General features: G+C 47.5%; 1 protein-coding gene across 1 annotated transcript in view; it reads left to right on the forward strand.

Annotated features, from left to right (window-relative positions):
- LOC121585891 (transcriptional regulator ATRX-like) overlaps positions 1-26,979 on the forward strand; it is a 79,916-nt gene that overhangs the window by 39,497 nt on the left and 13,440 nt on the right. Inside the window, exons 22-23 of the mRNA XM_045225607.1 lie at positions 4,262-4,392; positions 15,563-15,657. Of these exons, the coding sequence (XP_045081542.1) occupies positions 4,262-4,392; positions 15,563-15,657 (226 nt within the window). The remainder of the gene's footprint in view (positions 1-4,261; positions 4,393-15,562; positions 15,658-26,979) is intronic.

The raw sequence follows: 26,979 nt of genomic DNA on the forward strand, positions 1-26,979 counted from the left end.
GGAGGGAGGAGGAGAGGGGGTAAGGGGGATGGAGGGAGGAGGAGAGGGGTAAGGGGGATGGAGGGAGGAGGAGAGGGGTAAGGGGGATGGAGGGAGGAGGAGAGGGGTAAGGGGGAGGAGGGAGGAGGAGAGAGGGGATGGAGGGAGGAGGAGAGGGGTAAGGAGGGAGGAGGAGAGGGGTAAGGGGGATGGAGGGAGGAGGAGAGGGGTAAGGGGGATGGAGGGAGGAGGAGAGAGGGGTAAGGGGGGATGGAGGGAGGAGGAGAGGGGGTAAGGAGGGAGGAGGAGGAGGGGTAAGGGGGATGGAGGGAGGAGGAGAGGGGTAAGGGGGGATGGAGGGAGGAGGAGAGGGGTAAGGGGGGATGGAGGGAGGAGGAGAGGGGTAATGGGGATGGAGGGAGGAGGAGAGGGGTAAGGGGGATGGAGGGAGGAGGAGGGGGTAAGGAGGGAGGAGGAGAGGGGGAGGGGGATGGAGGGAGGAGGAGAGGGGTAAGGGGGATGGAGGGAGGAGGAGAGGGGTAGGAGGGAGGAGGAGAGGGGTAAGGAGGGAGGAGGAGAGGAAGGGGAGGGAGGAGGAGAGGGGTAAGGGGGGATGGAGGGAGGAGGAGAGGGGTAAGGAGGGATGGAGGAGGAGGAGAGGGGATGGAGGGGAGGAGGAGAGGGGTAAGGGAGGGGAGGAGGAGAGGGGTAAGGGGGATGGAGGGAGGAGGAGAGGGGTAAGGGGGATGGAGGGAGGAGGAGAGGGGTAAGGGGGATGGAGGGAGGAGGAGAGGGGGAAAGGGGGATGGAGGGAGGAGGAGAGGGGTAAGGGGGGATGGAGGGAGGAGGAGAGGGGTAAGGGGGATGGAGGGAGGAGGAGAGGGGGTAAAGGGGGATGGAGGGAGGAGGAGAGGGGTAAGGAGGGAGGAGGAGAGGGGAGGGGAGGAGGGAGGAGGGGGATGGGGGAGGAGGAGAGGGGTAAGGGGGATGGAGGGAGGAGGAGAGGGGTAAGGGGAGGAGGGAGGAGGAGAGGGGTAGGGGGGAGGAGGAGAGGGGTAAGAGGGGGATGGAGGGAGGAGGAGAGGGGTAAGGGGGATGGAGGGAGGAGGAGAGGGGTAAGGAGGGAGGAGGAGAGGGGTAAGGGGGATGGAGGGAGGAGGAGGAGAGGGGTAAGGGGGGATGGAGGGAGGAGGAGAGGGGGTAAGGGGGAGGAGGAGAGGGGGTAAGGGGAGATGGAGGGAGGAGGAGAGGGGTAAGGGGGATGGAGGGAGGAGGAGAGGGGTAAGGGAGGAGGGAGGAGGAGAGGGGTAAGGGGGATGGAGGGAGGAGGAGAGGGGTAAGGGGGATGGAGGGAGGAGGAGAGGGGTAAGGGGGGATGGAGGGGGGAGGGAGGAGAAGATCCTGAAAAAGTTCTACAGCTGCACCATCGAGAGCATCCTGACTGGTTGCATCACCGCCTGGTATGGCAACTGCTCGGCATCCGACCGTAATGCGCTACAGAGGGTAGTGCGTACGGCCCAGTACATCACTGGGGCCAAGCTTCCTGCCATCCAGGACCTCTATACCAGGCGGTGTCAGAGGAAGGCCCCCAAGTCATAGACTGTTCTCTCTGCTTCCGCACGGCAAGCGGTACCGGAGCGCCAAGTCTAGGTCCAAAAGGCTCCTTAACAGCTTCTACTCCCAAGCCATAAGACTGCTGAACAATGAATCAACTGGCTACCTGGACTATTTACATTGACCCCCCTTAGTTTTTACACTGCTGCTACTCGCTGTTTATTATCTATGGATAGTCACTTTACCCCGACCTACATGTACATATTACCTTCACTAACCTGTACCCCCGCACATTGACTCGGTACCGGTACCCCCTGTATATAGCCTCGTTATTGTTATTTATTGTGTTACTTATATACAGTGGGGAGAACAAGTATTTGAAACACTGCCGATTTTGCAGGTTTTCCTACTTACAAAGCATGTAGAGGTCTGTCATTTTTATCATAGGTACACTTCAACTGTGAGAGACGGAATCTAAAACAAAAATCCAGAAAATCACATTGTATGATTTTTTAATAATTAATTTGCATTTTATTGCATGACATAAGTATTTGATACATCAGAAAAGCAGAACTTAATATTTGGTACAGAAACCTTTGTTTGCAATTACAGAGATCTGTACGTTGTTCTGGTGTTGATGTGAGTGTAGATGTTGAAGTGTTACGTCTCTCACGTTGTTCTGGTGTTGATGTGAGTGTAGATGTTGAAGTGTTACGTCTCTCACGTTGTTCTGGTGTTGATGTGAGTGTAGATGTTGAAGTGTTACGTCTCTCACGTTGTTCTGGTGTTGATGTGAGTGAAGTAGTACCTTATTCAGCTACAGCTGTGGCATGAAACGCATGCTTAGACACACACTGTCTCCCTCTCTCACACCGCTTGGTCTCGCGCTCTCTGTCTCCCTCTCTCACACCGCTTGGTCTCGCTCTCTCTGTCTCCCTCTTTCACACACCTCGCCCTCTCTTTCTCCCTCTTTCACACACCTCGCCCCCTCTGTCTCCCTCTCTCACACCGCTTGGTCTCGCCCTCTCTGTCTCCCTCTCTCACACCGCTTGGTCTCGCTCTCTCTGTCTCCCTCTCTCACACCGCTTGGTCTCGCTCTCTCTGTCTCCCTCTTTCACACACCTCGCCCTCTCTGTCTCCCTCTTTCACACACCTCGCCCTCTCTGTCTCCCTCTCTCACACACCTTGCCCCCTCTGTCTCCCTCTCTCACACCGCTTGGTCTCGCTCTCTCTGTCTCCCTCTCTCACACCGCTTGGTCTCGCTCTCTCTGTCTCCCTCTTTCACACACCTCGCCCTCTCTGTCTCCCTCTCTCACACCGCTTGGTCTCGCTCTCTCTGTCTCCCTCTTTCACACCGCTTAGTCTCGCTCTCTCTGTCTCCCTCTCACACCGCTTAGTCTCGCTCTCTCTGTCTCCCTCTCTCACACCGCTTGGTCTCGCTCTCTCTGTCTCCCTCTCTCACACCGCTTGGTCTCGCCCCCTCTGTCTCCCTCTTTCACGCACCTCGCCCTCGGTCTCCCTCTCTCACACACCTCGCCCCCTCTGTCTCCCTCTCTCACACCGCTTGGTCTCGCTCTCTCTGTCTCCCTCTCTCACACCGCTTGGTCTCGCTCTCTCTGTCTCCCTCTCTCACACACCTCGCCCCCTCTGTCTCCCTCTCTCACACCGCTTGGTCTCGCTCTCTCTGTCTCCCTCTCTCACACCGCTTGGTCTCGCTCTCTCTGTCTCCCTCTCTCACACACCTCGCCCCCTCTGTCTCCCTCTCTCACACCGCTTGGTCTCGCTCTCTCTGTCTCCCTCTCTCACACCGCTTGGTCTCGCTCTCTCTGTCTCCCTCTTTCACACACCTCGCCCTCTCTGTCTCCCTCTTTCACACACCTCGCCCTCTCTGTCTCCCTCTCTCACACACCTTGCCCCCTCTGTCTCCCTCTCTCACACCGCTTGGTCTCGCTCTCTCTGTCTCCCTCTTTCACACACCTCGCCCCCTCTGTCTCCCTCTCTCACACCGCTTGGTCTCGCTCTCTCTGTCTCCCTCTCTCACACCGCTTGGTCTCGCCCTCTCTGTCTCCCCCTCTCACACCGCTTGGTCTCGCCCCCTCTGTCTCCCTCTCTCACACCGCTTGGTCTCGCCCTCTCTGTCTCCCTCTCTCACACCGCTTGGTCTCGCTCTCTCTGTCTCCTCTCTCACACCCTTGGTTCGCCCTCTCTGTCTCCCCTCTCACACCGCTTGGTCTCGCCCCTCTCTCTCCTCTCTCCTCACACCGCTTGGTCTCGCCCTCTCTGTCTCCCTCTCTCACACCGCTTGGTCTCGCTCTCTCTGTCTCCCTCTCTCACACTGCTTGGTCTCGCCTCTCTGTCTCCCTCTTTCACACACCTCGCCCTCTCTGTCTCCTCTTCCACACACCTCGCCCCTCTGTCTCCCTCTTTCACACGCGCTCGCCCTCTCTGTCTCCCCTCTTTCACACACGCTCGCCCTCTCTGTCTCCCTCTTTCACACACGTCTCGCCCTCTCTGTCTCCCTCTTTCACACACCTCGCCCTCTCTGTCTCCCTCTTTCACACACCTCGCTCTCTCTGTCTCCCCCTCTTTCACACACCTCGCCCCCTCTGTCTCCCTCTCTCACACCGCTTGGTCTCGCTCTCTCTGTCTCTCCCTCTCTCACACACCTCGCCCTTTGTCTCCCTCTCTCACACACCTCGCTCTCTCTGTCTCTCTGTGTGTGGGGCAGGTGCGGGGAACGTGGTGGAGGGGGGTCGGGGCCGAGCCGGGACCAAACTCTTCCAGGACTTCCAGATGCTCAGCAGAATCTGGACCCATCCCTGGTGTCTCCAGCTGGACTACATCAGCAAGGAAAACAAGGTGACTACACCCCAGGAGACAGGCTGGTAACAGACACACAGACAGACCCATCAGCTGGTGTACAGGGTGAGGGGAATGAGACAGGTCACCCCCCCACCAACACACACACTTCACTAACCCCAGGAGAACATACTCAAACACGTTACCCCTCAACCTCCCGTCCGTTACCCCTCAACCTCCCGCCCGTTACCCCTCAACCTTCCACCCGTTACCCCTCAACCTCCCGTCCGTTACCCCTCAACCTCCCGTCCGTTACCCCTCAACCTCCCGCCCGTTACCCCTCAACCTCCCGCCCGTTACCCCTCAACCTCCCGCCCGTTACCCCTCAACCTCCCGCCCGTTACCCCTCAACCTCCCGCCCGTTACCCCTCAACCTTTTAGGGGTTCTGACTGTCTTGTGTTTTAGGGGTTCTGACTGACTGTCTTGTGTTTTAGGGGTTCTGACTGACTGTCTTGTGTTTTAGGGGTTCTGACTGTCTTGTGTTTTAGGGGTTCTGACTGACTGTCTTGTGTTTTAGGGGTTCTGACTGACTGTCTTGTGTTTTAGGGGTTCTGACTGTCTTGTGTTTTAGGGGTTCTGACTGTCTTGTGTTTTAGGGGTTCTGACTGTCTTGTGTTTTAGGGGTTCTGACTGTCTTGTGTTTTAGGGGTTCTGACTGTCTTGTGTTTTAGGGGTTCCTGACTGTCTTGTGTTTTAGAGGTTCTGACTGACTGTCTTGTGTTTTAGGGGTTCTGCTGACTGTCTTGTGTTTTAGGGGTTCTGAGCTGACTGTCTTGTGTTTTAGGGGTTCTGACTGACTGTCTTGTGTTTTAGGGGTTCTGACTGACTGTCTTGTGTTTTAGGGGTTCTGACTGACTGTCTTGTGTTTTAGGGGTTCTGACTGTCTTGTGTTTTAGGGGTTCTGACTGTCTTGTGTTTTAGGGGTTCTGACTGACTGTCTTGTGTTTTAGGGGTTCTGACTGTCTTGTGTTTTAGGGGTTCTGACTGTCTTGTGTTTTAGGGGTTCTGACTGTCTTGTGTTTTAGGGGTTCTGACTGACTGTCTTGTGTTTTAGGGGTTCTGACTGTCTGTCTTGTGTTTTAGGGGTTCTGACTGTCTTGTGTTTTAGGGGTTCCGACTGTCTTGTGTTTTAGGGGTTCTGACTGTCTTGTGTTTTAGGGGTTCTGACTGTCTGTCTTGTGTTTTAGGGGTTCTGACTGTCTTGTGTTTTAGGGGTTCTGACTGTCTTGTGTTTTAGGGGTTCTCTGACTGTCTTGTGTTTTAGGGGTTCTGACTGACTGTCTTGTGTTTTAGGGGTTCTGACTGACTGTCTTGTGTTTTAGGGGTTCTGACTGTCTTGTGTTTTAGGGGTTCTGACTGTCTTGTGTTTTAGGGGTTCTGACTGACTGACTTGTGTTTTAGGGGTTCTGACTGTCTTGTGTTTTAGGGGTTCTGACTGACTGTCTTGTGTTTTAGGGGTTCTGACTGACTGTCTTGTGTTTTAGGGGTTCTGACTGACTGTCTTGTGTTTTAGGGGTTCTGACTGACTTGTGTTTTAGGGGTTCTGACTGTCTTGTGTTTTAGGGGTTCTGACTGACTTGTGTTTTAGGGGTTCTGACTGTCTTGTGTTTTAGGGGTTCTGACTGTCTTGTGTTTTAGGGGTTCTGACTGTCTTGTGTTTTAGGGGTTCTGACTGTCTTGTGTTTTAGGGGTTCTGACTGTCTTGTGTTTTAGGGGTTCTGACTGACTTGTGTTTTAGGGGTTCTGACTGACTTGTGTTTTAGGGGTTCTGACTGTCTTGTGTTTTAGGGGTTCTGACTGTCTTGTGTTTTAGGGGTTCTGACTGACTGTCTTGTGTTTTAGGGTTCTGACTGACTGTCTTGTGTTTTAGGGGTTCTGACTGACTGTCTTGTGTTTTAGGGGTTCTGACTGACTGACTTGTGTTTTAGGGGTTCTGACTGACTTGTGTTTTAGGGGTTCTGACTGTCTTGTGTTTTAGGGGTTCTGACTGTCTTGTGTTTTAGGGTTCTGACTGTCTTGTGTTTTAGGGGTTCTGACTGACTGACTTGTGTTTTAGGGGTTCTGACTGTCTTGTGTTTTAGGGGTTCTGACTGTCTTGTGTTTTAGGGGTTCTGACTGTCTTGTGTTTTAGGGGTTCTGACTGTCTTGTGTTTTAGAGGTTCTGACTGACTGTCTTGTGTTTTAGGGGTTCTGACTGACTGTCTTGTGTTTTAGGGGTTCTGACTGACTGTCTTGTGTTTTAGGGGTTCTGACTGACTGTCTTGTGTTTTAGGGGTTCTGACTGACTGTCTTGTGTTTTAGGGGTTCTGACTGACTGTCTTGTGTTTTAGGGGTTCTGACTGTCTTGTGTTTTAGGGGTTCTGACTGTCTTGTGTTTTAGGGGTTCTGACTGACTTGTGTTTTAGGGGTTCTGACTGTCTTGTGTTTTAGGGGTTCTGACTGTCTTGTGTTTTAGGGGTTCTGACTGTCTTGTGTTTTAGGGGTTCTGACTGACTGTCTTGTGTTTTAGGGGTTCTGACTGTCTGTCTTGTGTTTTAGGGGTTCTGACTGTCTTGTGTTTTAGGGGTTCCGACTGTCTTGTGTTTTAGGGGTTCTGACTGTCTTGTGTTTTAGGGGTTCTGACTGTCTTGTGTTTTAGGGGTTCTGACTGTCTTGTGTTTTAGGGGTTCTGACTGTCTTGTGTTTTAGGGGTTCTGACTGTCTTGTGTTTTAGGGGTTCTGACTGTCTTGTGTTTTAGGGGTTCTGACTGACTGTCTTGTGTTTTAGGGGTTCTGACTGACTGTCTTGTGTTTTAGGGGTTCTGACTGACTGTCTTGTGTTTTAGGGGTTCTGACTGACTGTCTTGTGTTTTAGGGGTTCTGACTGACTGTCTTGTGTTTTAGGGGTTCTGACTGACTGACTTGTGTTTTAGGGGTTCTGACTGTCTTGTGTTTTAGGGGTTCTGACTGACTGTCTTGTGTTTTAGGGGTTCTGACTGACTGTCTTGTGTTTTAGGGGTTCTGACTGACTGTCTTGTGTTTTAGGGGTTCTGACTGTCTTGTGTTTTAGGGGTTCTGACTGACTTGTGTTTTAGGGGTTCTGACTGTCTTGTGTTTTAGGGGTTCTGACTGACTTGTGTTTTAGGGGTTCTGACTGTCTTGTGTTTTAGGGGTTCTGACTGTCTTGTGTTTTAGGGGGTTCTGACTGTCTTGTGTTTTAGGGGTTCTGACTGTCTTGTGTTTTAGGGGTTCTGACTGTCTTGTGTTTTAGGGGTTCTGACTGATGCTTGTGTTTTAGGGGTTCTGACTGACTTGTGTTTTAGGGGTTCTGACTGTCTTGTGTTTTAGGGGTTCTGACTGTCTTGTGTTTTAGGGGTTCTGACTGACTGTCTTGTGTTTTAGGGGTTCTGACTGACTGTCTTGTGTTTTAGGGGTTCTGACTGACTGTCTTGTGTTTTAGGGGTTCTGACTGACTGACTTGTGTTTTAGGGGTTCTGACTGACTTGTGTTTTAGGGGTTCTGACTGTCTTGTGTTTTAGGGGTTCTGACTGTCTTGTGTTTTAGGGGTTCTGACTGTCTTGTGTTTTAGGGGTTCTGACTGACTGACTTGTGTTTTAGGGGTTCTGACTGTCTTGTGTTTTAGGGGTTCTGACTGACTTGTGTTTTAGGGGTTCTGACTGTCTTGTGTTTTAGGGGTTCTGACTGACTGTCTTGTGTTTTAGGGGTTCTGACTGACTGTCTTGTGTTTTAGGGGTTCTGACTGTCTTGTGTTTTAGGGGTTCTGACTGTCTTGTGTTTTAGGGGTTCTGACTGTCTTGTGTTTTAGGGGTTCTGACTGTCTTGTGTTTTAGGGGTTCTGACTGTCTTGTGTTTTAGGGGTTCTGACTGTCTTGTGTTTTAGGGGTTCTGACTGACTTGTGTTTTAGGGGTTCTGACTGACTTGTGTTTTAGGGGTTCTGACTGTCTTGTGTTTTAGGGGTTCTGACTGACTGTCTTGTGTTTTAGGGGTTCTGACTGACTGTCTTGTGTTTTAGGGGTTCTGACTGACTGTCTTGTGTTTTAGGGGTTCTGACTGACTGTCTTGTGTTTTAGGGGTTCTGACTGACTGTCTTGTGTTTTAGGGGTTCTGACTGACTGTCTTGTGTTTTAGGGGTTCTGACTGTCTTGTGTTTTAGGGGTTCTGACTGTCTTGTGTTTTAGGGGTTCTGACTGACTGTCTTGTGTTTTAGGGGTTCTGACTGTCTTGTGTTTTAGGGGTTCTGACTGTCTTGTGTTTTAGGGGTTCTGACTGACTGTCTTGTGTTTTAGGGGTTCTGACTGACTGTCTTGTGTTTTAGGGGTTCTGACTGTCTTGTGTTTTAGGGGTTCTGACTGTCTTGTGTTTTAGGGGTTCTGACTGTCTTGTGTTTTAGGGTTCTGACTGACTGTCTTGTGTTTTAGGGGTTCTGACTGACTTGTGTTTTAGGGGTTCTGACTGACTGTCTTGTGTTTTAGGGGTTCTGACTGTCTTGTGTTTTAGGGGTTCTGACTGTCTTGTGTTTTAGGGGTTCTGACTGACTGTCTTGTGTTTTAGGGGTTTGCTGACTGTCTTGTGTTTTAGGGGTTCTGACTGACTGACTTGTGTTTTAGGGGTTCTGACTGTCTTGTGTTTTAGGGGTTCTGACTGACTTGTGTTTTAGGGGTTCTGACTGTCTTGTGTTTTAGGGGTTCTGACTGTCTTGTGTTTTAGGGGTTCTGACTGACTGTCTTGTGTTTTAGGGGTTCTGACTGACTGTCTTGTGTTTTAGGGGTTCTGACTGTCTTGTGTTTTAGGGGTTCTGACTGTCTTGTGTTTTAGGGGTTCTGACTGTCTTGTGTTTTAGGGGTTCTGACTGACTGTCTTGTGTTTTAGGGGTTCTGACTGACTTGTGTTTTAGGGGTTCTGACTGACTGTCTTGTGTTTTAGGGGTTCTGACTGTCTTGTGTTTTAGGGGTTCTGACTGTCTTGTGTTTTAGGGGTTCTGACTGACTGTCTTGTGTTTTAGGGGTTCTGACTGACTGTCTTGTGTTTTAGGGGTTCTGACTGACTGTCTTGTGTTTTAGGGGTTCTGACTGACTGTCTTGTGTTTTAGGGGTTCTGACTGACTGTCTTGTGTTTTAGGGGTTCTGACTGACTGACTTGTGTTTTAGGGGTTCTGACTGTCTTGTGTTTTAGGGGTTCTGACTGTCTTGTGTTTTAGGGGTTCTGACTGTCTTGTGTTTTAGGGGTTCTGACTGTCTTGTGTTTTAGGGGTTCTGACTGACTGACTTGTGTTTTAGGGGTTCTGACTGTCTTGTGTTTTAGGGGTTCTGACTGACTTGTGTTTTAGGGGTTCTGACTACTGTCTTGTGTTTTAGGGGTTCTGACTGACTGTCTTGTGTTTTAGGGGTTCTGACTGTCTTGTGTTTTAGGGGTTCTGACTGTCTTGTGTTTTAGGGGTTCTGACTGACTTGTGTTTTAGGGGTTCTGACTGACTTGTGTTTTAGGGGTTCTGACTGTCTTGTGTTTTAGGGGTTCTGACTGTCGTGTTTTAGGGGTTCTGACTGTCTTGTGTTTTAGGGGTTCTGACTGACTTGTGTTTTAGGGGTTCTGACTGACTTGTGTTTTAGGGGTTCTGACTGACTTGTGTTTTAGGGGTTCTGACTGTCTTGTGTTTTAGGGGTTCTGACTGACTGTCTTGTGTTTTAGGGGTTCTGACTGACTGTCTTGTGTTTTAGGGGTTCTGACTGACTGTCTTGTGTTTTAGGGGTTCTGACTGACTGACTTGTGTTTTAGGGGTTCTGACTGTCTTGTGTTTTAGGGTTCTGACTGTCTTGTGTTTTAGGGGTTCTGACTGTCTTGTGTTTTAGGGGTTCTGACTGTCTTGTGTTTTAGGGGTTCTGAGGCTGACTGACTTGTGTTTTAGGGGTTCTGACTGTCTTGTGTTTTAGGGTTCTGACTGACTTGTGTTTTAGGGGTTCTGACTGTCTTGTGTTTTAGGGGTTCTGACTGACTGTCTTGTGTTTTAGGGGTTCTGACTGACTGTCTTGTGTTTTAGGGGTTCTGACTGTCTTGTGTTTTAGGGGTTCTGACTGTCTTGTGTTTTAGGGGTTCTGACTGACTTGTGTTTTAGGGGTTCTGACTGTCTTGTGTTTTAGGGGTTCTGACTGACTGTCTTGTGTTTTAGGGGTTCTGACTGACTGTCTTGTGTTTTAGGGGTTCTGACTGACTGACTTGTGTTTTAGGGGTTCTGACTGTCTTGTGTTTTAGGGGTTCTGACTGTCTTGTGTTTTAGGGGTTCTGACTGTCTTGTGTTTTAGGGGTTCTGACTGACTGACTTGTGTTTTAGGGGTTCTGACTGTCTTGTGTTTTAGGGGTTCTGACTGACTTGTGTTTTAGGGGTTCTGACTGTCTTGTGTTTTAGGGGTTCTGACTGACTGTCTTGTGTTTTAGGGGTTCTGACTGACTGTCTTGTGTTTTAGGGGTTCTGACTGTCTTGTGTTTTAGGGGTTCTGACTGTCTTGTGTTTTAGGGGTTCTGACTGACTTGTGTTTTAGGGGTTCTGACTGTCTTGTGTTTTAGGGGTTCTGACTGTCTTGTGTTTTAGGGGTTCTGACTGTCTTGTGTTTTAGGGGTTCTGACTGTCTTGTGTTTTAGGGGTTCTGACTGACTTGTGTTTTAGGGGTTCTGACTGACTTGTGTTTTAGGGGTTCTGACTGTCTTGTGTTTTAGGGGTTCTGACTGTCTTGTGTTTTAGGGGTTCTGACTGACTGTCTTGTGTTTTAGGGGTTCTGACTGACTGTCTTGTGTTTTAGGGGTTCTGACTGACTGTCTTGTGTTTTAGGGGTTCTGACTGACTGACTTGTGTTTTAGGGGTTCTGACTGTCTTGTGTTTTAGGGGTTCTGACTGTCTTGTGTTTTAGGGGTTCTGACTGTCTTGTGTTTTAGGGGTTCTGACTGTCTTGTGTTTTAGGGGTTCTGACTGACTGACTTGTGTTTTAGGGGTTCTGACTGTCTTGTGTTTTAGGGGTTCTGACTGACTTGTGTTTTAGGGGTTCTGACTGTCTTGTGTTTTAGGGGTTCTGACTGTCTTGTGTTTTAGGGGTTCTGACTGACTGTCTTGTGTTTTAGGGGTTCTGACTGTCTTGTGTTTTAGGGGTTCTGACTGTCTTGTGTTTTAGGGGTTCTGACTGACTTGTGTTTTAGGGGTTCTGACTGTCTTGTGTTTTAGGGGTTCTGACTGTCTTGTGTTTTAGGGGTTCTGACTGTCTTGTGTTTTAGGGGTTCTGACTGTCTTGTGTTTTAGGGGTTCTGACTGTCTTGTGTTTTAGGGGTTCTGACTGACTGTCTTGTGTTTTAGGGGTTCTGACTGACTGTCTTGTGTTTTAGGGGTTCTGACTGACTGTCTTGTGTTTTAGGGGTTCTGACTGACTGTCTTGTGTTTTAGGGTTCTGACTGTCTTGTGTTTTAGGGGTTCTGACTGTCTTGTGTTTTAGGGGTTCTGACTGACTGTCTTGTGTTTTAGGGGTCTGACTGACTGTCTTGTGTTTTAGGGGTTCTGACTGACTGTCTTGTGTTTTAGGGGTTCTGACTGACTGTCTTGTGTTTTAGGGGTTCTGACTGTCTTGTGTTTTAGGGGTTCTGACTGTCTTGTGTTTTAGGGGTTCTGACTGTCTTGTGTTTTAGGGGTTCTGACTGTCTTGTGTTTTAGGGGTTCTGACTGTCTTGTGTTTTAGGGGTTCTGACTGTCTTGTGTTTTAGGGGTTCTGACTGTCTTGTGTTTTAGGGGTTCTGACTGACTGTCTTGTGTTTTAGGGGTTCTGACTGTCTTGTGTTTTAGGGGTTCTGAATGACTTGTGTTTTAGGGGTTCTGAATGACTTGTGTTTTAGGGGTTCTGACTGACTTGTGTTTTAGGGGTTCTGACTGTCTTGTGTTTTAGGGGTTCTGACTGTCTTGTGTTTTAGGGGTTCTGACTGTCTTGTGTTTTAGGGGTTCTGACTGTCTTGTGTTTTAGGGGTTCTGACTGTCTTGTGTTTTAGGGGTTCTGACTGTCTTGTGTTTTAGGGGTTCTGACTGTCTTGTGTTTTAGGGGTTCTGACTGACTGTCTTGTGTTTTAGGGGTTCTGACTGACTGTCTTGTGTTTTAGGGGTTCTGACTGTCTTGTGTTTTAGGGGTTCTGACTGACTTGTGTTTTAGGGGTTCTGACTGTCTTGTGTTTTAGGGGTTCTGACTGTCTTGTGTTTTAGGGGTTCTGACTGTCTTGTGTTTTAGGGGTTCTGACTGTCTTGTGTTTTAGGGGTTCTGACTGTCTTGTGTTTTAGGGGTTCTGACTGACTGTCTTGTGTTTTAGGGGTTCTGACTGACTTGTGTTTTAGGGGTTCTGACTGTCTTGTGTTTTAGGGGTTCTGACTGTCTTGTGTTTTAGGGGTTCTGACTGACTGTCTTGTGTTTTAGGGGTTCTGACTGACTGTCTTGTGTTTTAGGGGTTCTGACTGACTGTCTTGTGTTTTAGGGGTTCTGACTGACTGACTTGTGTTTTAGGGGTTCTGACTGTCTTGTGTTTTAGGGGTTCTGACTGTCTTGTGTTTTAGGGGTTCTGACTGTCTTGTGTTTTAGGGGTTCTGACTGTCTTGTGTTTTAGGGGTTCTGACTGTCTTGTGTTTTAGGGGTTCTGACTGTCTTGTGTTTTAGGGGTTCTGACTGTCTTGTGTTTTAGGGGTTCTGACTGACTGACTTGTGTTTTAGGGGTTCTGACTGACTGACTTGTGTTTTAGGGGTTCTGACTGACTGACTTGTGTTTTAGGGGTTCTGACTGTCTTGTGTTTTAGGGGTTCTGACTGACTGTCTTGTGTTTTAGGGGTTCTGACTGACTTGTGTTTTAGGGGTTCTGACTGTCTTGTGTTTTAGGGGTTCTGACTGTCTTGTGTTTTAGGGGTTCTGACTGACTGACTTGTGTTTTAGGGGTTCTGACTGTCTTGTGTTTTAGGGGTTCTGACTGTCTTGTGTTTTAGGGGTTCTGACTGTCTTGTGTTTTAGGGGTTCTGACTGTCTTGTGTTTTAGGGGTTCTGACTGTCTTGTGTTTTAGGGGTTCTGACTGTCTTGTGTTTTAGGGGTTCTGACTGTCTTGTGTTTTAGGGGTTCTGACTGTCTTGTGTTTTAGGGGTTCTGACTGTCTTGTGTTTTAGGGGTTCTGACTGTCTTGTGTTTTAGGGGTTCTGACTGACTGACTTGTGTTTTAGGGGTTCTGACTGACTTGTGTTTTAGGGGTTCTGATTGACTTGTGTTTTAGGGGTTCTGACTGACTTGTGTTTTAGGGGTTCTGACTGACTTGTGTTTTAGGGGTTCTGACTGACTTGTGTTTTAGGGGTTCTGACTGACTGTCTTGTGTTTTAGGGGTTCTGACTGACTGTCTTGTGTTTTAGGGGTTCTGACTGTCTTGTGTTTTAGGGGTTCTGACTGTCTTGTGTTTTAGGGGTTCTGACTGTCTTGTGTTTTAGGGGTTCTGACTGACTTGTGTTTTAGGGGTTCTGACTGTCTTGTGTTTTAGGGGTTCTGACTGTCTTGTGTTTTAGGGGTTCTGACTGTCTTGTGTTTTAGGGGTTCTGACTGTCTTGTGTTTTAGGGGTTCTGACTGTCTTGTGTTTTAGGGGTTCTGACTGACTGACTTGTGTTTTAGGGGTTCTGACTGACTGACTTGTGTTTTAGGGGTTCTGACTGACTGACTTGTGTTTTAGGGGTTCTGACTGACTGACTTGTGTTTTAGGGGTTCTGACTGTCTTGTGTTTTAGGGGTTCTGACTGACTTGTGTTTTAGGGGTTCTGACTGACTTGTGTTTTAGGGGTTCTGACTGTCTTGTGTTTTAGGGGTTCTGACTGTCTTGTGTTTTAGGGGTTCTGACTGTCTTGTGTTTTAGGGGTTCTGACTGTCTTGTGTTTTAGGGGTTCTGACTGTCTTGTGTTTTAGGGGTTCTGACTGTCTTGTGTTTTAGGGGTTCTGACTGTCTTGTGTTTTAGGGGTTCTGATTGACTTGTGTTTTAGGGGTTCTGACTGACTTGTGTTTTAGGGGTTCTGACTGACTTGTGTTTTAGGGGTTCTGACTGACTGTCTTGTGTTTTAGGGGTTCTGACTGTCTTGTGTTTTAGGGGTTCTGACTGTCTTGTGTTTTAGGGGTTCTGACTGACTTGTGTTTTAGGGGTTCTGACTGTCTTGTGTTTTAGGGGTTCTGACTGTCTTGTGTTTTAGGGGTTCTGACTGACTGTCTTGTGTTTTAGGGGTTCTGACTGACTGTCTTGATTTTTTAGGGGTTCTGACTGACTGTCTTGTGTTTTAGGGGTTCTGACTGACTGTCTTGTGTTTTAGGGGTTCTGACTGACTGTCTTGTGTTTTAGGGGTTCTGACTGTCTTGTGTTTTAGGGGTTCTGACTGTCTTGTGTTTTAGGGGTTCTGACTGACTTGTGTTTTAGGGGTTCTGACTGTCTTGTGTTTTAGGGGTTCTGACTGACTGTCTTGTGTTTTAGGGGTTCTGACTGACTGTCTTGTGTTTTAGGGGTTCTGACTGATCTTGTGTTTTAGGGGTTCTGACTGTCTTGTGTTTTAGGGGTTCTGACTGTCTTGTGTTTTAGGGGTTCTGACTGTCTTGTGTTTTAGGGGTTCTGACTGTCTTGTGTTTTAGGGGTTCTGACTGTCTTGTGTTTTAGGGGTTCTGACTGTCTTGTGTTTTAGGGGTTACTGACTGTCTTGTGTTTTAGGGGTTCTGCTGACTGTCTTGTGTTTTAGGGGTTCTGACTGACTGTCTTGTGTTTTAGGGGTTCTGACTGACTGACTTGTGTTTTAGGGGTTCTGACTGTCTTGTGTTTTAGGGGTTCTGACTGTCTTGTGTTTTAGGGGTTCTGACTGTCTTGTGTTTTAGGGGTTCTGACTGTCTTGTGTTTTAGGGGTTCTGACTGACTGTCTTGTGTTTTAGGGGTTCTGACTGACTGTCTTGTGTTTTAGGGGTTCTGACTGACTGTCTTGTGTTTTAGGGGTTCTGACTGTCTTGTGTTTTAGGGGTTCTGACTGTCTTGTGTTTTAGGGGTTCTGACTGTCTTGTGTTTTAGGGGTTCTGACTGTCTGTATCTTGTGTTTTAGGGGTTCTGACTGTCTGTATCTTGTGTTTTAGGGGTTCTGACTGTCTGTATCTTGTGTTTTAGGGGTACTTTGACGAGGACAGCATGGAAGAGTTCATCGCCTCGGAGACTGAGGAGTCTTCTATGAGCATGACCTCTGAGGACGAGAGACAGAAAAAGTAACCACACATTATTTACAGGAATTAGTTACAAACTCTTCACGATTCGCCGTCGTGTTGATCCGGGGGAGTGTAGTGTATCACCCATTGAGTTATAATGAGGCCCAGTGTATCACCCATTGAGTTATAATGAGGCCCAGTGTATCACCCATTGAGTTATAATGAGGCCCAGTGTATCACCCATTGAGTTATAATGAGGCCCAGTGTATCACCCATTGAGTTATAATGAGGCCCAGTGTATCACCCATTGAGTTATAATGAGGCCCAGTGTATCACCCATTGAGTTATAATGAGGCCCAGTGTATCACCCATTGAGTTATAATGAGGCGCGAACAGATCTTCTCCCTGTGTGATCACTAAATAATGGTGGATGTTTCTCTTATTGAAATGAATGACGTCCCTACACGTCCTACTGTATTATAATTCAGACTGATGTCATATCAGAATGAGTGCTTCATCCAATAACAGGTGAAACAGCTGTGAGCAGCCAGCTGCTTCCCCTAACCAGTCATTAGTCTCCCCAGCTGCTTCCCCTAACCAGTCATTAGTCTCCCCAGCTGCTTCCCCTAACCAGTCATTAGTCTCCTCAGCTGCTTCCTCTAACCAGTCATTAGTCTCCCCAGCTGCTTCCCCTAACCAGTCATTAGTCTCCTCAGCTGCTTCCTCTAACCAGTCATTAGTCTCCCCAGCTGCTTCCCCTAACCAGTCATTAGTCTCCCCGGCTGCTTCCCCTAACCAGTCATTAGTCTCCTCGGCTGCTTCCCCTAACCAGTCATTAGTCTCCTCAGCTGCTTCACCTAACCAGTCATTAGTCTCCTCAGCTGCTTCCCCTAACCAGTCATTAGTCTCCTCAGCTGCTTCCCCTAACCAGTCATTAGTCTCCCCAGCTGCTTCCCCCTAACCAGTCATTAGTCTCCCAGCTGCTTCCCCCTAACCAGTCATTAGTCTCCTCAGCTGCTTCCCCTAACCAGTCATTAGTCTCCTCAGCTGCTTCCCCTAACCAGTCATTAGTCTCCTCAGCTGCTTCCCCTAACCAGTCATTAGTCTCCTCAGCTGCTTCCCCTAACCAGTCATTAGTCTCCCCAGCTGCTTCCCCTAACCAGTCATTAGTCTCCCCAGCTGCTTCCCCTAACCAGTCATTAGTCTCCTCAGCTGCTTCCCCCTAACCAGTCATTAGTCTGCTCAGCTGCTTCCCCTAACCAGTCATTAGTCTCCTCAGCTGCTTCCCCTAACCAGTCATTAGTCTGCTCAGCTGCTTCCTCTAACCAGTCATTAGTCTCCTCAGCTGCTTCCCCCTAACCAGTCATTAGTCTCCCCCAGCTGCTTCCCCCTAACCAGTCATTAGTCTCCTCAGCTGCTTCCCCCTAACCAGTCATTAGTCTCCTCAGCTGCTTCCCCCTAACCAGTCATTAGTCTCCTCAGCTGCTTCCCCTAACCAGTCATTAGTCTCCCCAGCTGCTTCCCCCTAACCAGTCATTAGTCTCCTCAGCTGCTTCCCCCTAACCAGTCATTAGTCTCCTCAGCTGCTTCCCCCTAACCAGTCATTAGTCTCCTCAGCTGCTTCCCCTAACCAGTCATTAGTCTCCCCAGCTGCTTCCCCTAACCAGTCATTAGTCTCCCCAGCTGCTTCCCCCTAACCAGTCATTAGTCTCCCCAGCTGCTTCCCCCTAACCAGTCATTAGTCTCCCCAGCTGCTTCCCCTAACCAGTCATTAGTCTCCCCAGCTGCTTCCCCCTAACCAGTCATTAGTCTCCCCAGCTGCTTCCCCCTAACCAGTCATTAGTCTCCCCAGCTGCTTCCCCCTAACCAGTCATTAGTCTCCTCGGCTGCTTCCCCCTAACCAGTCATTAGTCTCCTCGGCTGCTTCCCCCTAACCAGTCATTAGTCTCCTCAGCTGCTTCCCCCTAACCAGTCATTAGTCTCCTCAGCTGCTTCCCCTAACCAGTCATTAGTCTCCTCAGCTGCTTCCCCCTAACCAGTCATTAGTCTCCTCAGCTGCTTCCCCTAACCAGTCATTAGTCTCCTCGGCTGCTTCCCCTAACCAGTCATTAGTCTCCTCGGCTGCTTCCCCCTAACCAGTCATTAGTCTCCTCAGCTGCTTCCCCTAACCAGTCATTAGTCTCTCGGCTGCTTCCCCTAACCAGTCATTAGTCTCCTCGGCTGCTTCCCCCTAACCAGTCATTAGTCTCCTCAGCTGCTTCCCCTAACCAGTCATTAGTCTCCTCGGCTGCTTCCCCCTAACCAGTCATTAGTCTCCTCAGCTGCTTCCTCTAACCAGTCATTAGTCTCCTCAGCTGCTTCCTCTAACCAGTCATTAGTCTCCTCCGCTGCTTCCTCTAACCAGTCATTAGTCTCCCCAGCTGCTTCCTCTAACCAGTCATTAGTCTCCTCAGCTGCTTCCTCTAACCAGTCATTAGTCTCCTCAGCTGCTTCCCCTAACCAGTCATTAGTCTCCTCGGCTGCTTCCCCTAACCAGTCATTAGTCTCCTCAGCTGCTTCACCTAACCAGTCATTAGTCTCCTCAGCTGCTTCCCCTAAGCAGTCATTAGTCTCCTCGGCTGCTTCCCCTAACCAGTCATTAGTCTCCTCAGCTGCTTCACCTAACCAGTCATTAGTCTCCTCAGCTGCTTCCCCTAACCAGTCATTAGTCTCCTCAGCTGCTTCCCCTAACCAGTCATTAGTCTCCCCAGCTGCTTCCCCTAACCAGTCATTAGTCTCCCCAGCTGCTTCCCCTAACCAGTCATTAGTCTCCTCAGCTGCTTCCCCTAACCAGTCATTAGTCTCCTCAGCTGCTTCCCCTAACCAGTCATTAGTCTCCTCAGCTGCTTCCCCTAACCAGTCATTAGTCTCCTCAGCTGCTTCCCCTAACCAGTCATTAGTCTCCCCAGCTGCTTCCCCTAACCAGTCATTAGTCTCCCCAGCTGCTTCCCCTAACCAGTCATTAGTCTCCTCAGCTGCTTCCCCTAACCAGTCATTAGTCTGCTCAGCTGCTTCCCCTAACCAGTCATTAGTCTCCTCAGCTGCTTCCCCTAACCAGTCATTAGTCTGCTCAGCTGCTTCCTCTAACCAGTCATTAGTCTCCTCAGCTGCTTCCCCTAACCAGTCATTAGTCTCCCCAGCTGCTTCCCCTAACCAGTCATTAGTCTCCTCAGCTGCTTCCCCTAACCAGTCATTAGTCTCCTCAGCTGCTTCCCCTAACCAGTCATTAGTCTCCCCAGCTGCTTCCCCTAACCAGTCATTAGTCTCCTCAGCTGCTTCCCCTAACCAGTCATTAGTCTCCTCAGCTGCTTCCCCTAACCAGTCATTAGTCTCCTCAGCTGCTTCCCCTAACCAGTCATTAGTCTCCCCAGCTGCTTCCCCTAACCAGTCATTAGTCTCCCCAGCTGCTTCCCCTAACCAGTCATTAGTCTCCCCAGCTGCTTCCCCTAACCAGTCATTAGTCTCCCCAGCTGCTTCCCCTAACCAGTCATTAGTCTCCCCAGCTGCTTCCCCTAACCAGTCATTAGTCTCCTCGGCTGCTTCCCCTAACCAGTCATTAGTCTCCTCAGCTGCTTCCCCTAACCAGTCATTAGTCTCCTCAGCTGCTTCCCCTAACCAGTCATTAGTCTCCTCGGCTGCTTCCCCTAACCAGTCATTAGTCTCCTCAGCTGCTTCCCCTAACCAGTCATTAGTCTCCTCGGCTGCTTCCCCTAACCAGTCATTAGTCTCCTCAGCTGCTTCCCCTAACCAGTCATTAGTCTCCTCAGCTGCTTCCCCTAACCAGTCATTAGTCTCCTCGGCTGCTTCCTCTAACCAGTCATTAGTCTCCTCAGCTGCTTCCCCTAACCAGTCATTAGTCTCCTCAGCTGCTTCCCCTAACCAGTCATTAGTCTCCTCAGCTGCTTCCCCTAACCAGTCATTAGTCTCCTCGGCTGCTTCCCCTAACCAGTCATTAGTCTCTCAGCTGCTTCCCCCTAACCAGTCATTAGTCTCCTCGGCTGCTTCCTCTAACCAGTCATTAGTCTCCTCAGCTGCTTCCCCCTAACCAGTCATTAGTCTCCTCAGCTGCTTCCCCTAACCAGTCATTAGTCTCCTCGGCTGCTTCCCCCTAACCAGTCATTAGTCTCCTCAGCTGCTTCCCCCTAACCAGTCATTAGTCTCCTCGGCTGCTTCCCCTAACCAGTCATTAGTCTCCTCAGCTGCTTCCCCTAACCAGTCATTAGTCTCCTCAGCTGCTTCCCCTAACCAGTCATTAGTCTCCTCGGCTGCTTCCCCTAACCAGTCATTAGTCTCCTCAGCTGCTTCCTCTAACCAGTCATTAGTCTCCTCAGCTGCTTCCTCTAACCAGTCATTAGTCTCCTCAGCTGCTTCCTCTAACCAGTCATTAGTCTCCCCAGCTGCTTCCTCTAACCAGTCATTAGTCTCCTCAGCTGCTTCCTCTAACCAGTCATTAGTCTCCTCAGCTGCTTCCCCTAACCAGTCATTAGTCTCCTCAGCTGCTTCCCCTAACCAGTCATTAGTCTCCTCAGCTGCTTCCCCTAACCAGTCATTAGTCTTAGTCACCAGTCAATTTTCCTATTTTGTTGCCTTACAACCTGGAATTAAAATATATTTCTTTTGGAGGTTTGTATCATTTGATTTACACAACATGCCTACCACTTTGAAGATGCAAAATATTTTTTCTTGTGAAACAAACAAGAAATAAGACAAAAAAACTGAGAACTTGAGCGTGCATAACTATTCACCCCCCCCAAGTCAATACTTTGTAGAGCCACCTTTTGCAGCAATTACAGCTGCAAGTCTCTTGGTGTCTCTATAAGCTTGGCACATCTAGCCACTGGGATTTTTGCCCATTCTTCAAGGAAAAACTGCTCCAGCTCCTTCAAGTTGGATGGATTCCGCTGGTGTACAGCAATCTTTAATTCATACCACAGATTCTCAATTGGATTGAGGTCTGGGCTTTGACTAGGCCATTCCAAGACATTTAAATGTTTTCCCTTAAACCACTCGAGTGTTGCTTTAGCAGTATGCTTAGGGTCATTGTCCTGCTGGAAGGTGAACCGCCGTCCCAGTCTCAAATCTCTGGAAGACTGAAACAGGTTTCCCTCAAGAATTTCCCTGTATTTAGCGCCATCCATCATTCCTTCAATTCTGACCAGTTTCCCAGTCCCTGCCGATGAAAAACATCCCCACAGCATGATGCTGCCACCACCATGCTTCACTGTGGGGATGGTGTTCTTGGGGTGATGAGAGGTGTTGGGTTTGCACCAGACATAGCGTTTTCCTTGATGGCCAAAAAGCTCAATTTGAGTCTCATCTGACCAGAGTACCTTCTTCCATATGTTTGGGGAGTCTCCCACATGCCTTTTGGCGAACACCAAACGTGTTTGCTTATTTTTTTCTTTAAGCATTGGCTTTTTTCTGGCCACTCTTCCATAAAGCCCAGCTCTGTGGAGTGAACGGCTTAAAGTGGTCCTATGGACAGATACTCCAATATCTGCTGTGGAGCTTTGCAGCTCCTTCAGGGTTATCTTTGGTCTCTTTGTTGCCTCGCTGATAATGGCCTCCTTGCCTGGTCCGTGAGTTTTGGTGGGCGGCCCTCTCTTGGCATGTTTGTTGTGGTGCCATATTCTTTCCATTTTTTAAATAATGAATTTTAATCGTGCTCCGTGGAATGTTCAAAGTTTCTGATATTTTTTATAACCCAACCCTGATCTGTACTTCTCCACAACTTTGTCCCTGACCTGTTTGGAGAGCTCCTTGGTCTTCATGGTGCCGCTTGCTTGGTGGTGCCCCTTGCTTAGTGGTGTTGCAGACTCTGGGGCCTTTAAGAACAGGTGTATATATACTGAGATCATGTGACAGATCATGTGACACTTTATTTAACTAATTATGTGACTTCTGAAGGTAATTGGTTGCACCAGATCTTATTTAGGGGCTTCATAGTAAAGGGGGTGAATACATATACACGCACCACCTTTCCGTTATTTATTTTTTAGCATTTTTTGAAACTAGTTATTTTTTTAATTCCACTAAACCAATTTGGACTATTTTGTGTATTTCCATTACATGAAATCCAAATAAAAATCCATTTAAATTGCAGGTTGTAATGCAACAAAATAGGAAAAACGCCAAGGGGGATGAATACTTTTGCAAGGCACTGTATGCCCCATATTACCGGAGCTGTGTGTGTAAGTGAGCGAGAGGTTGTGTGTGAGGATGTGAGTGAGTGGGAGAGAGGATGTGTGTGTGGGAGAGAGGAGTTGTGTGTGTGTGTGTGTGAGAGAGTGTGTTGTGTGTGTGAGAGAGTGTGTTGTGTGTGAGGGAGAGTGTGTGTGTGTGAGGGACAGAGGAGATGTGTGTGTGTGTGAGAGAGTGTGTTGTGTGTGTGTGTGAGAGAGTGTGTTGTGTGTGTGTGAGAGAGTGTGTGTGTGTGTGAGAGAGTGTGTTGTGTGTGTGTGAGAGAGTGTGTTGTGTGTGTGTGAGAGAGTGTGTTGTGTGTGTGTGAGAGAGTGTGTTGTGTGTGTGTGAGAGAGTGTGTTGTGTGTGTGTGAGGGAGTGTGTTGTGTGTGTGTGAGAGAGTGTGTTGTGTGTGTGTGAGAGAGTGTGTTGTGTGTGTGTGAGAGAGTGTGTTGTGTGTGTGTGAGGGAGTGTGTGTGTGTTTGTTGATGGTGTTTGAAGAGTACAGATGGTTCCATATGGGCCTAGTGTGTGTTTCCCCCTACTGCACTTCATTATGCGTTTACTGAGTGGACAAAACATTAGGAACACCTGCTCTTTCCATGACATAGACTGACCAGGTGAATCCAGGTGAAAGCTATGATCCCTTATTGATGTCACTTGTTAAATCTACTTCAATCAGTGTAGATGAAGGGGAGGAGACAGGTTAAAGAGACAATTGAGACATGGATTGTGTATGTGTGCCATTGAGAGGGTGAATGGGCAAGACAAAAGATTGAAGTGCCTTTGAAAGGGGTATGTAGTAGGTGCCAGACGCACCGGTTTGAGTCAAGAACTGCAACGCTACTGGGTTTTTCGCGCTCAACAGTTTCCCGTGTGTATCAAGAATGGTCCACCACCCAAAGGACATCCAGACAACATGACACAACTGTGGGAAGCGTTGGAGTCAACATGGGCCAGCATCCCTGTGGGAAGCGTTGGAGTCAACATGGGCCAGCATCCCTGTGGGAAGCGTTGGAGTCAACGTGGGCCAGCATCCCTGTGGGAAGCGTTGGAGTCAACATGGGCCAGCATCCCTGTGGGAAGCGTTGGAGTCAACATGGGCCAGCATCCCTGTGGGAAGCGTTGGAGTCAACATGGGCCAGCATCCCTTTGGGAAGCGTTGGAGTCACCATGGGCCAGCATCCCTGTGGGAAGCGTTGGAGTCAACATGGGCCAGCATCCCTGTGGGAAGCGTTGGAGTCAACATGGGCCAGCATCCCTGTGGGAAGCGTTGGAGTCAACATGGGCCAGCATCCCTGTGGGAAGCGTTGGAGTCAACATGGGCCAGCATCCCTGTGGGAAGCGTTGGAGTCAACATGGGCCAGCATCCCTGTGGGAAGCGTTGGAGTCAACATGGGCCAGCATCCCTGTGGGAAGCGTTGGAGTCAACATGGGCCAGCATCCCTGTGGAACGCTTTCCACACCTTGTAGTGTCCTTCCCCCCGATGAATTGAAGCATTTCGGAGCAAAAGGGGTTGCAACTCAATATTAGGAAGGTGTTCTTAATGTTTTGTACGCTCAGTGTATAGTCCTTACTACATTCCTCCTGTCCAATCACAGGTAGGCGTTTGGATATGAGCAAATCAGCTTATTTTCTGCAGTAGCGTTTTTCTATTATACGATAAACTGTGTGAAGTGAAATTCAGTGTGTTGTATTGAGTAGAGGTGAATATCAGGGGGTTAAATTCAGTGTGTTGTATTGAGTAGAGGTGTGAATATCAGGGGGTTAAATTCAGTGTGTTGTATTGAGTAGAGGTGAATATCAGGGGGTTAAATTCAGTGTGTTGTATTGAGTAGAGGTGTGAATATCAGGGGGTTAAATTCAGTGTGTTGTATTGAGTAGAGGTGTGAATATCAGGGGTTAAATTCAGTGTGTTGTATTGAGTAGAGGTGTGAATATCAGGGGTTAAATTCAGTGTGTTGTATTGAGTAGAGGTGTGAATATCAGGGGGTTAAATTCAGTGTGTTGTATTGAGTAGAGGTGTGAATATCAGGGGGTTAAATTCAGTGTGTTGTATTGAGTAGAGGTGAATATCAGGGGGTTAAATTCAGTGTGTTGTATTGAGTAGAGGTGTGAATATCAGGGGGTTAAATTCAGTGTGTTGTATTGAGTAGAGGTGAATATCAGGGGGTTAAATTCAGTGTGTTGTATTGAGTAGAGGTGAATATCAGGGGGTTAAATTCAGTGTGTTGTATTGAGTAGAGGTGAATATCAGGGGGTTAAATTCAGTGTGTTGTATTGAGTAGAGGTGAATATCAGGGGGTTAAATTCAGTGTGTTGTATTGAGTAGAGGTGTGAATATCAGGGGGTTAAATTCAGTGTGTTGTATTGAGTAGAGGTGAATATCAGGGGTTAAATTCAGTGTGTTGTATTGAGTAGAGGTGTGAATATCAGGGGTTAAATTCAGTGTGTTGTATTGAGTAGAGGTGAATATCAGGGGGTTAAATTCAGTGTGTTGTATTGAGTAGAGGTGTGAATATCAGGGGGTTAAATTCAGTGTGTTGTATTGAGTAGAGGTGTGAATATCAGGGGGTTAAATTCAGTGTGTTGTATTGAGTAGAGGTGAATATCAGGGGGTTAAATTCAGTGTGTTGTATTGAGTAGAGGTGTGAATATCAGGGGGTTAAATTCAGTGTGTTGTATTGAGTAGAGGGTGAATATCAGGGGGTTAAATTCAGTGTGTTGTATTGAGTAGAGGTGTGAATATCAGGGGGTTAAATTCAGTGTGTTGTATTGAGTAGAGGTGTGAATATCAGGGGGTTAAATTCAGTGTGTTGTATTGAGTAGAGGTGAATATCAGGGGGTTAAATTCAGTGTGTTGTATTGAGTAGAGGTGTGAATATCAGGGGTTAAATTCAGTGTGTTGTATTGAGTAGAGGTGTGAATATCAGGGGGTTAAATTCAGTGTGTTGTATTGAGTAGAGGTGTGAATATCAGGGGTTAAATTCAGTGTGTTGTATTGAGTAGAGGTGAATATCAGGGGGTTAAATTCAGTGTGTTGTATTGAGTAGAGGGTGAATATCAGGGGGTTAAATTCAGTGTGTTGTATTGAGTAGAGGTGAATATCAGGGGGTTAAATTCAGTGTGTTGTATTGAGTAGAGGTGAATATCAGGGGGTTAAATTCAGTGTGTTGTATTGAGTAGAGGTGTGAATATCAGGGGGTTAAATTCAGTGTGTTGTATTGAGTAGAGGTGAATATCAGGGGGTTAAATTCAGTGTGTTGTATTGAGTAGAGGTGTGAATATCAGGGGGTTAAATTCAGTGTGTTGTATTGAGTAGAGGTGTGAATATCAGGGGGTTAAATTCAGTGTGTTGTATTGAGTAGAGGTGTGAATATCAGGGGGTTAAATTCAGTGTGTTGTATTGAGTAGAGGTGAATATCAGGGGGTTAAATTCAGTGTGTTGTATTGAGTAGAGGTGTGAATATCAGGGGGTTAAATTCAGTGTGTTGTATTGAGTAGAGGTGTGAATATCAGGGGGTTGGGCAGCACACGTGCAGAACCTATAGAAAAGGGGAACAGGTGTCCTGGGGGGGCGGGGCCAACCCTGTGGTATCGTCATATTGCTCCGTATCGTGATTCTTGGCCTGGTATCTCCGTATGGTGAGTCTTGGCCTGGTATCTCCGTATGGTGAGTCTTGGCCTGGTATCTCCGTATGGTGAGTCTTGGCCTGGTATCTCCGTATGGTGAGTCTTGGCCTGGTATCTCCGTATGGTGAGTCTTGGCCTGGTATCTCCGTATGGTGAGTCTTGGCCTGGTATCTCCGTATGGTGAGTCTTGGCCTGGTATCTCCGTATGGTGAGTCTTGGCCTGGTATCTCCGTATGGTGATTCTTGGCCTGGTATCTCCGTATGGTGATCCTGGTGTCACATCGGTAGTCAAATGTTGGTATTTTGACAAATCCCACTCTGAAAATAGGCACATTTTCTTGCAGTTTAAATATTTTTGGTGTTTCTGTGCGACATTTGTCACCTTTTTAGGACCTCACCAGTTAGCGTCCCTGATTTAACGTTACGGTATCTATCTTAATGCTATATACAACCTTTCACTGTTGACTATCTATCATAATGCTATATACAACCTTTCACTGTTGACTATCTATCATAATGCTATATACAACCTTTCACTGTTGACTGTCTATCATAATGCTATATACAACCTTTCACTGTTGACTGTCTATCATAATGCTATATACAACCTTTCACTGTTGACTGTCTATCATAATGCTATATACAACCTTTCACTGTTGACTGTCTATCATAATGCTATATACAACCTTCCACTGTTGACTATCTATCATAATGCTATATACAACCTTTCACTGTTGACTGTCTATCTTAATGCTATATACAACCTTTCACTGTTGACTATCTATCATAATGCTATATACAACCTTCCACTGTTGACTATCTATCATAATGCTATATACAACCTTTCACTGTTGACTGTCTATCATAATGCTATATACAACCTTTCACTGTTGACTATCTATCATAATGCTATATACAACCTTTCACTGTTGACTGTCTATCATAATGCTATATACAACCTTTCACTGTTGACTATCTATCATAATGCTATATACAACCTTTCACTGTTGACTATCTATCATAATGCTATATACAACCTTTCACTGTTGACTATCTATCATAATGCTATATACAACCTTTCACTGTTGACTATCTATCATAATGCTATATACAACCTTCCACTGTTGACTGTCTATCATAATGCTATATACAACCTTTCACTGTTGACTGTCTATCATAATGCTATATACAACCTTTCACTGTTGACTATCTATCATAATGCTATATACAACCTTTCACTGTTGACTGTCTATCATAATGCTATATACAACCTTTCACTGTTGACTATCTATCATAATGCTATATACAACCTTTCACTGTTGACTATCTATCATAATGCTATATACAACCTTTCACTGTTGACTGTCTATCATAATGCTATATACAACCTTTCACTGTTGACTATCTATCATAATGCTATATACAACCTTTCACTGTTGACTGTCTATCATAATGCTATATACAACCTTTCACTGTTGACTGTCTATCATAATGCTATATACAACCTTTCACTGTTGACTGTCTATCAT

This window comes from Coregonus clupeaformis, chromosome 2 (genome assembly GCF_020615455.1).
Source record: "Coregonus clupeaformis isolate EN_2021a chromosome 2, ASM2061545v1, whole genome shotgun sequence".
In the NCBI taxonomy this organism is placed as follows: domain Eukaryota; kingdom Metazoa; phylum Chordata; class Actinopteri; order Salmoniformes; family Salmonidae; genus Coregonus; species Coregonus clupeaformis.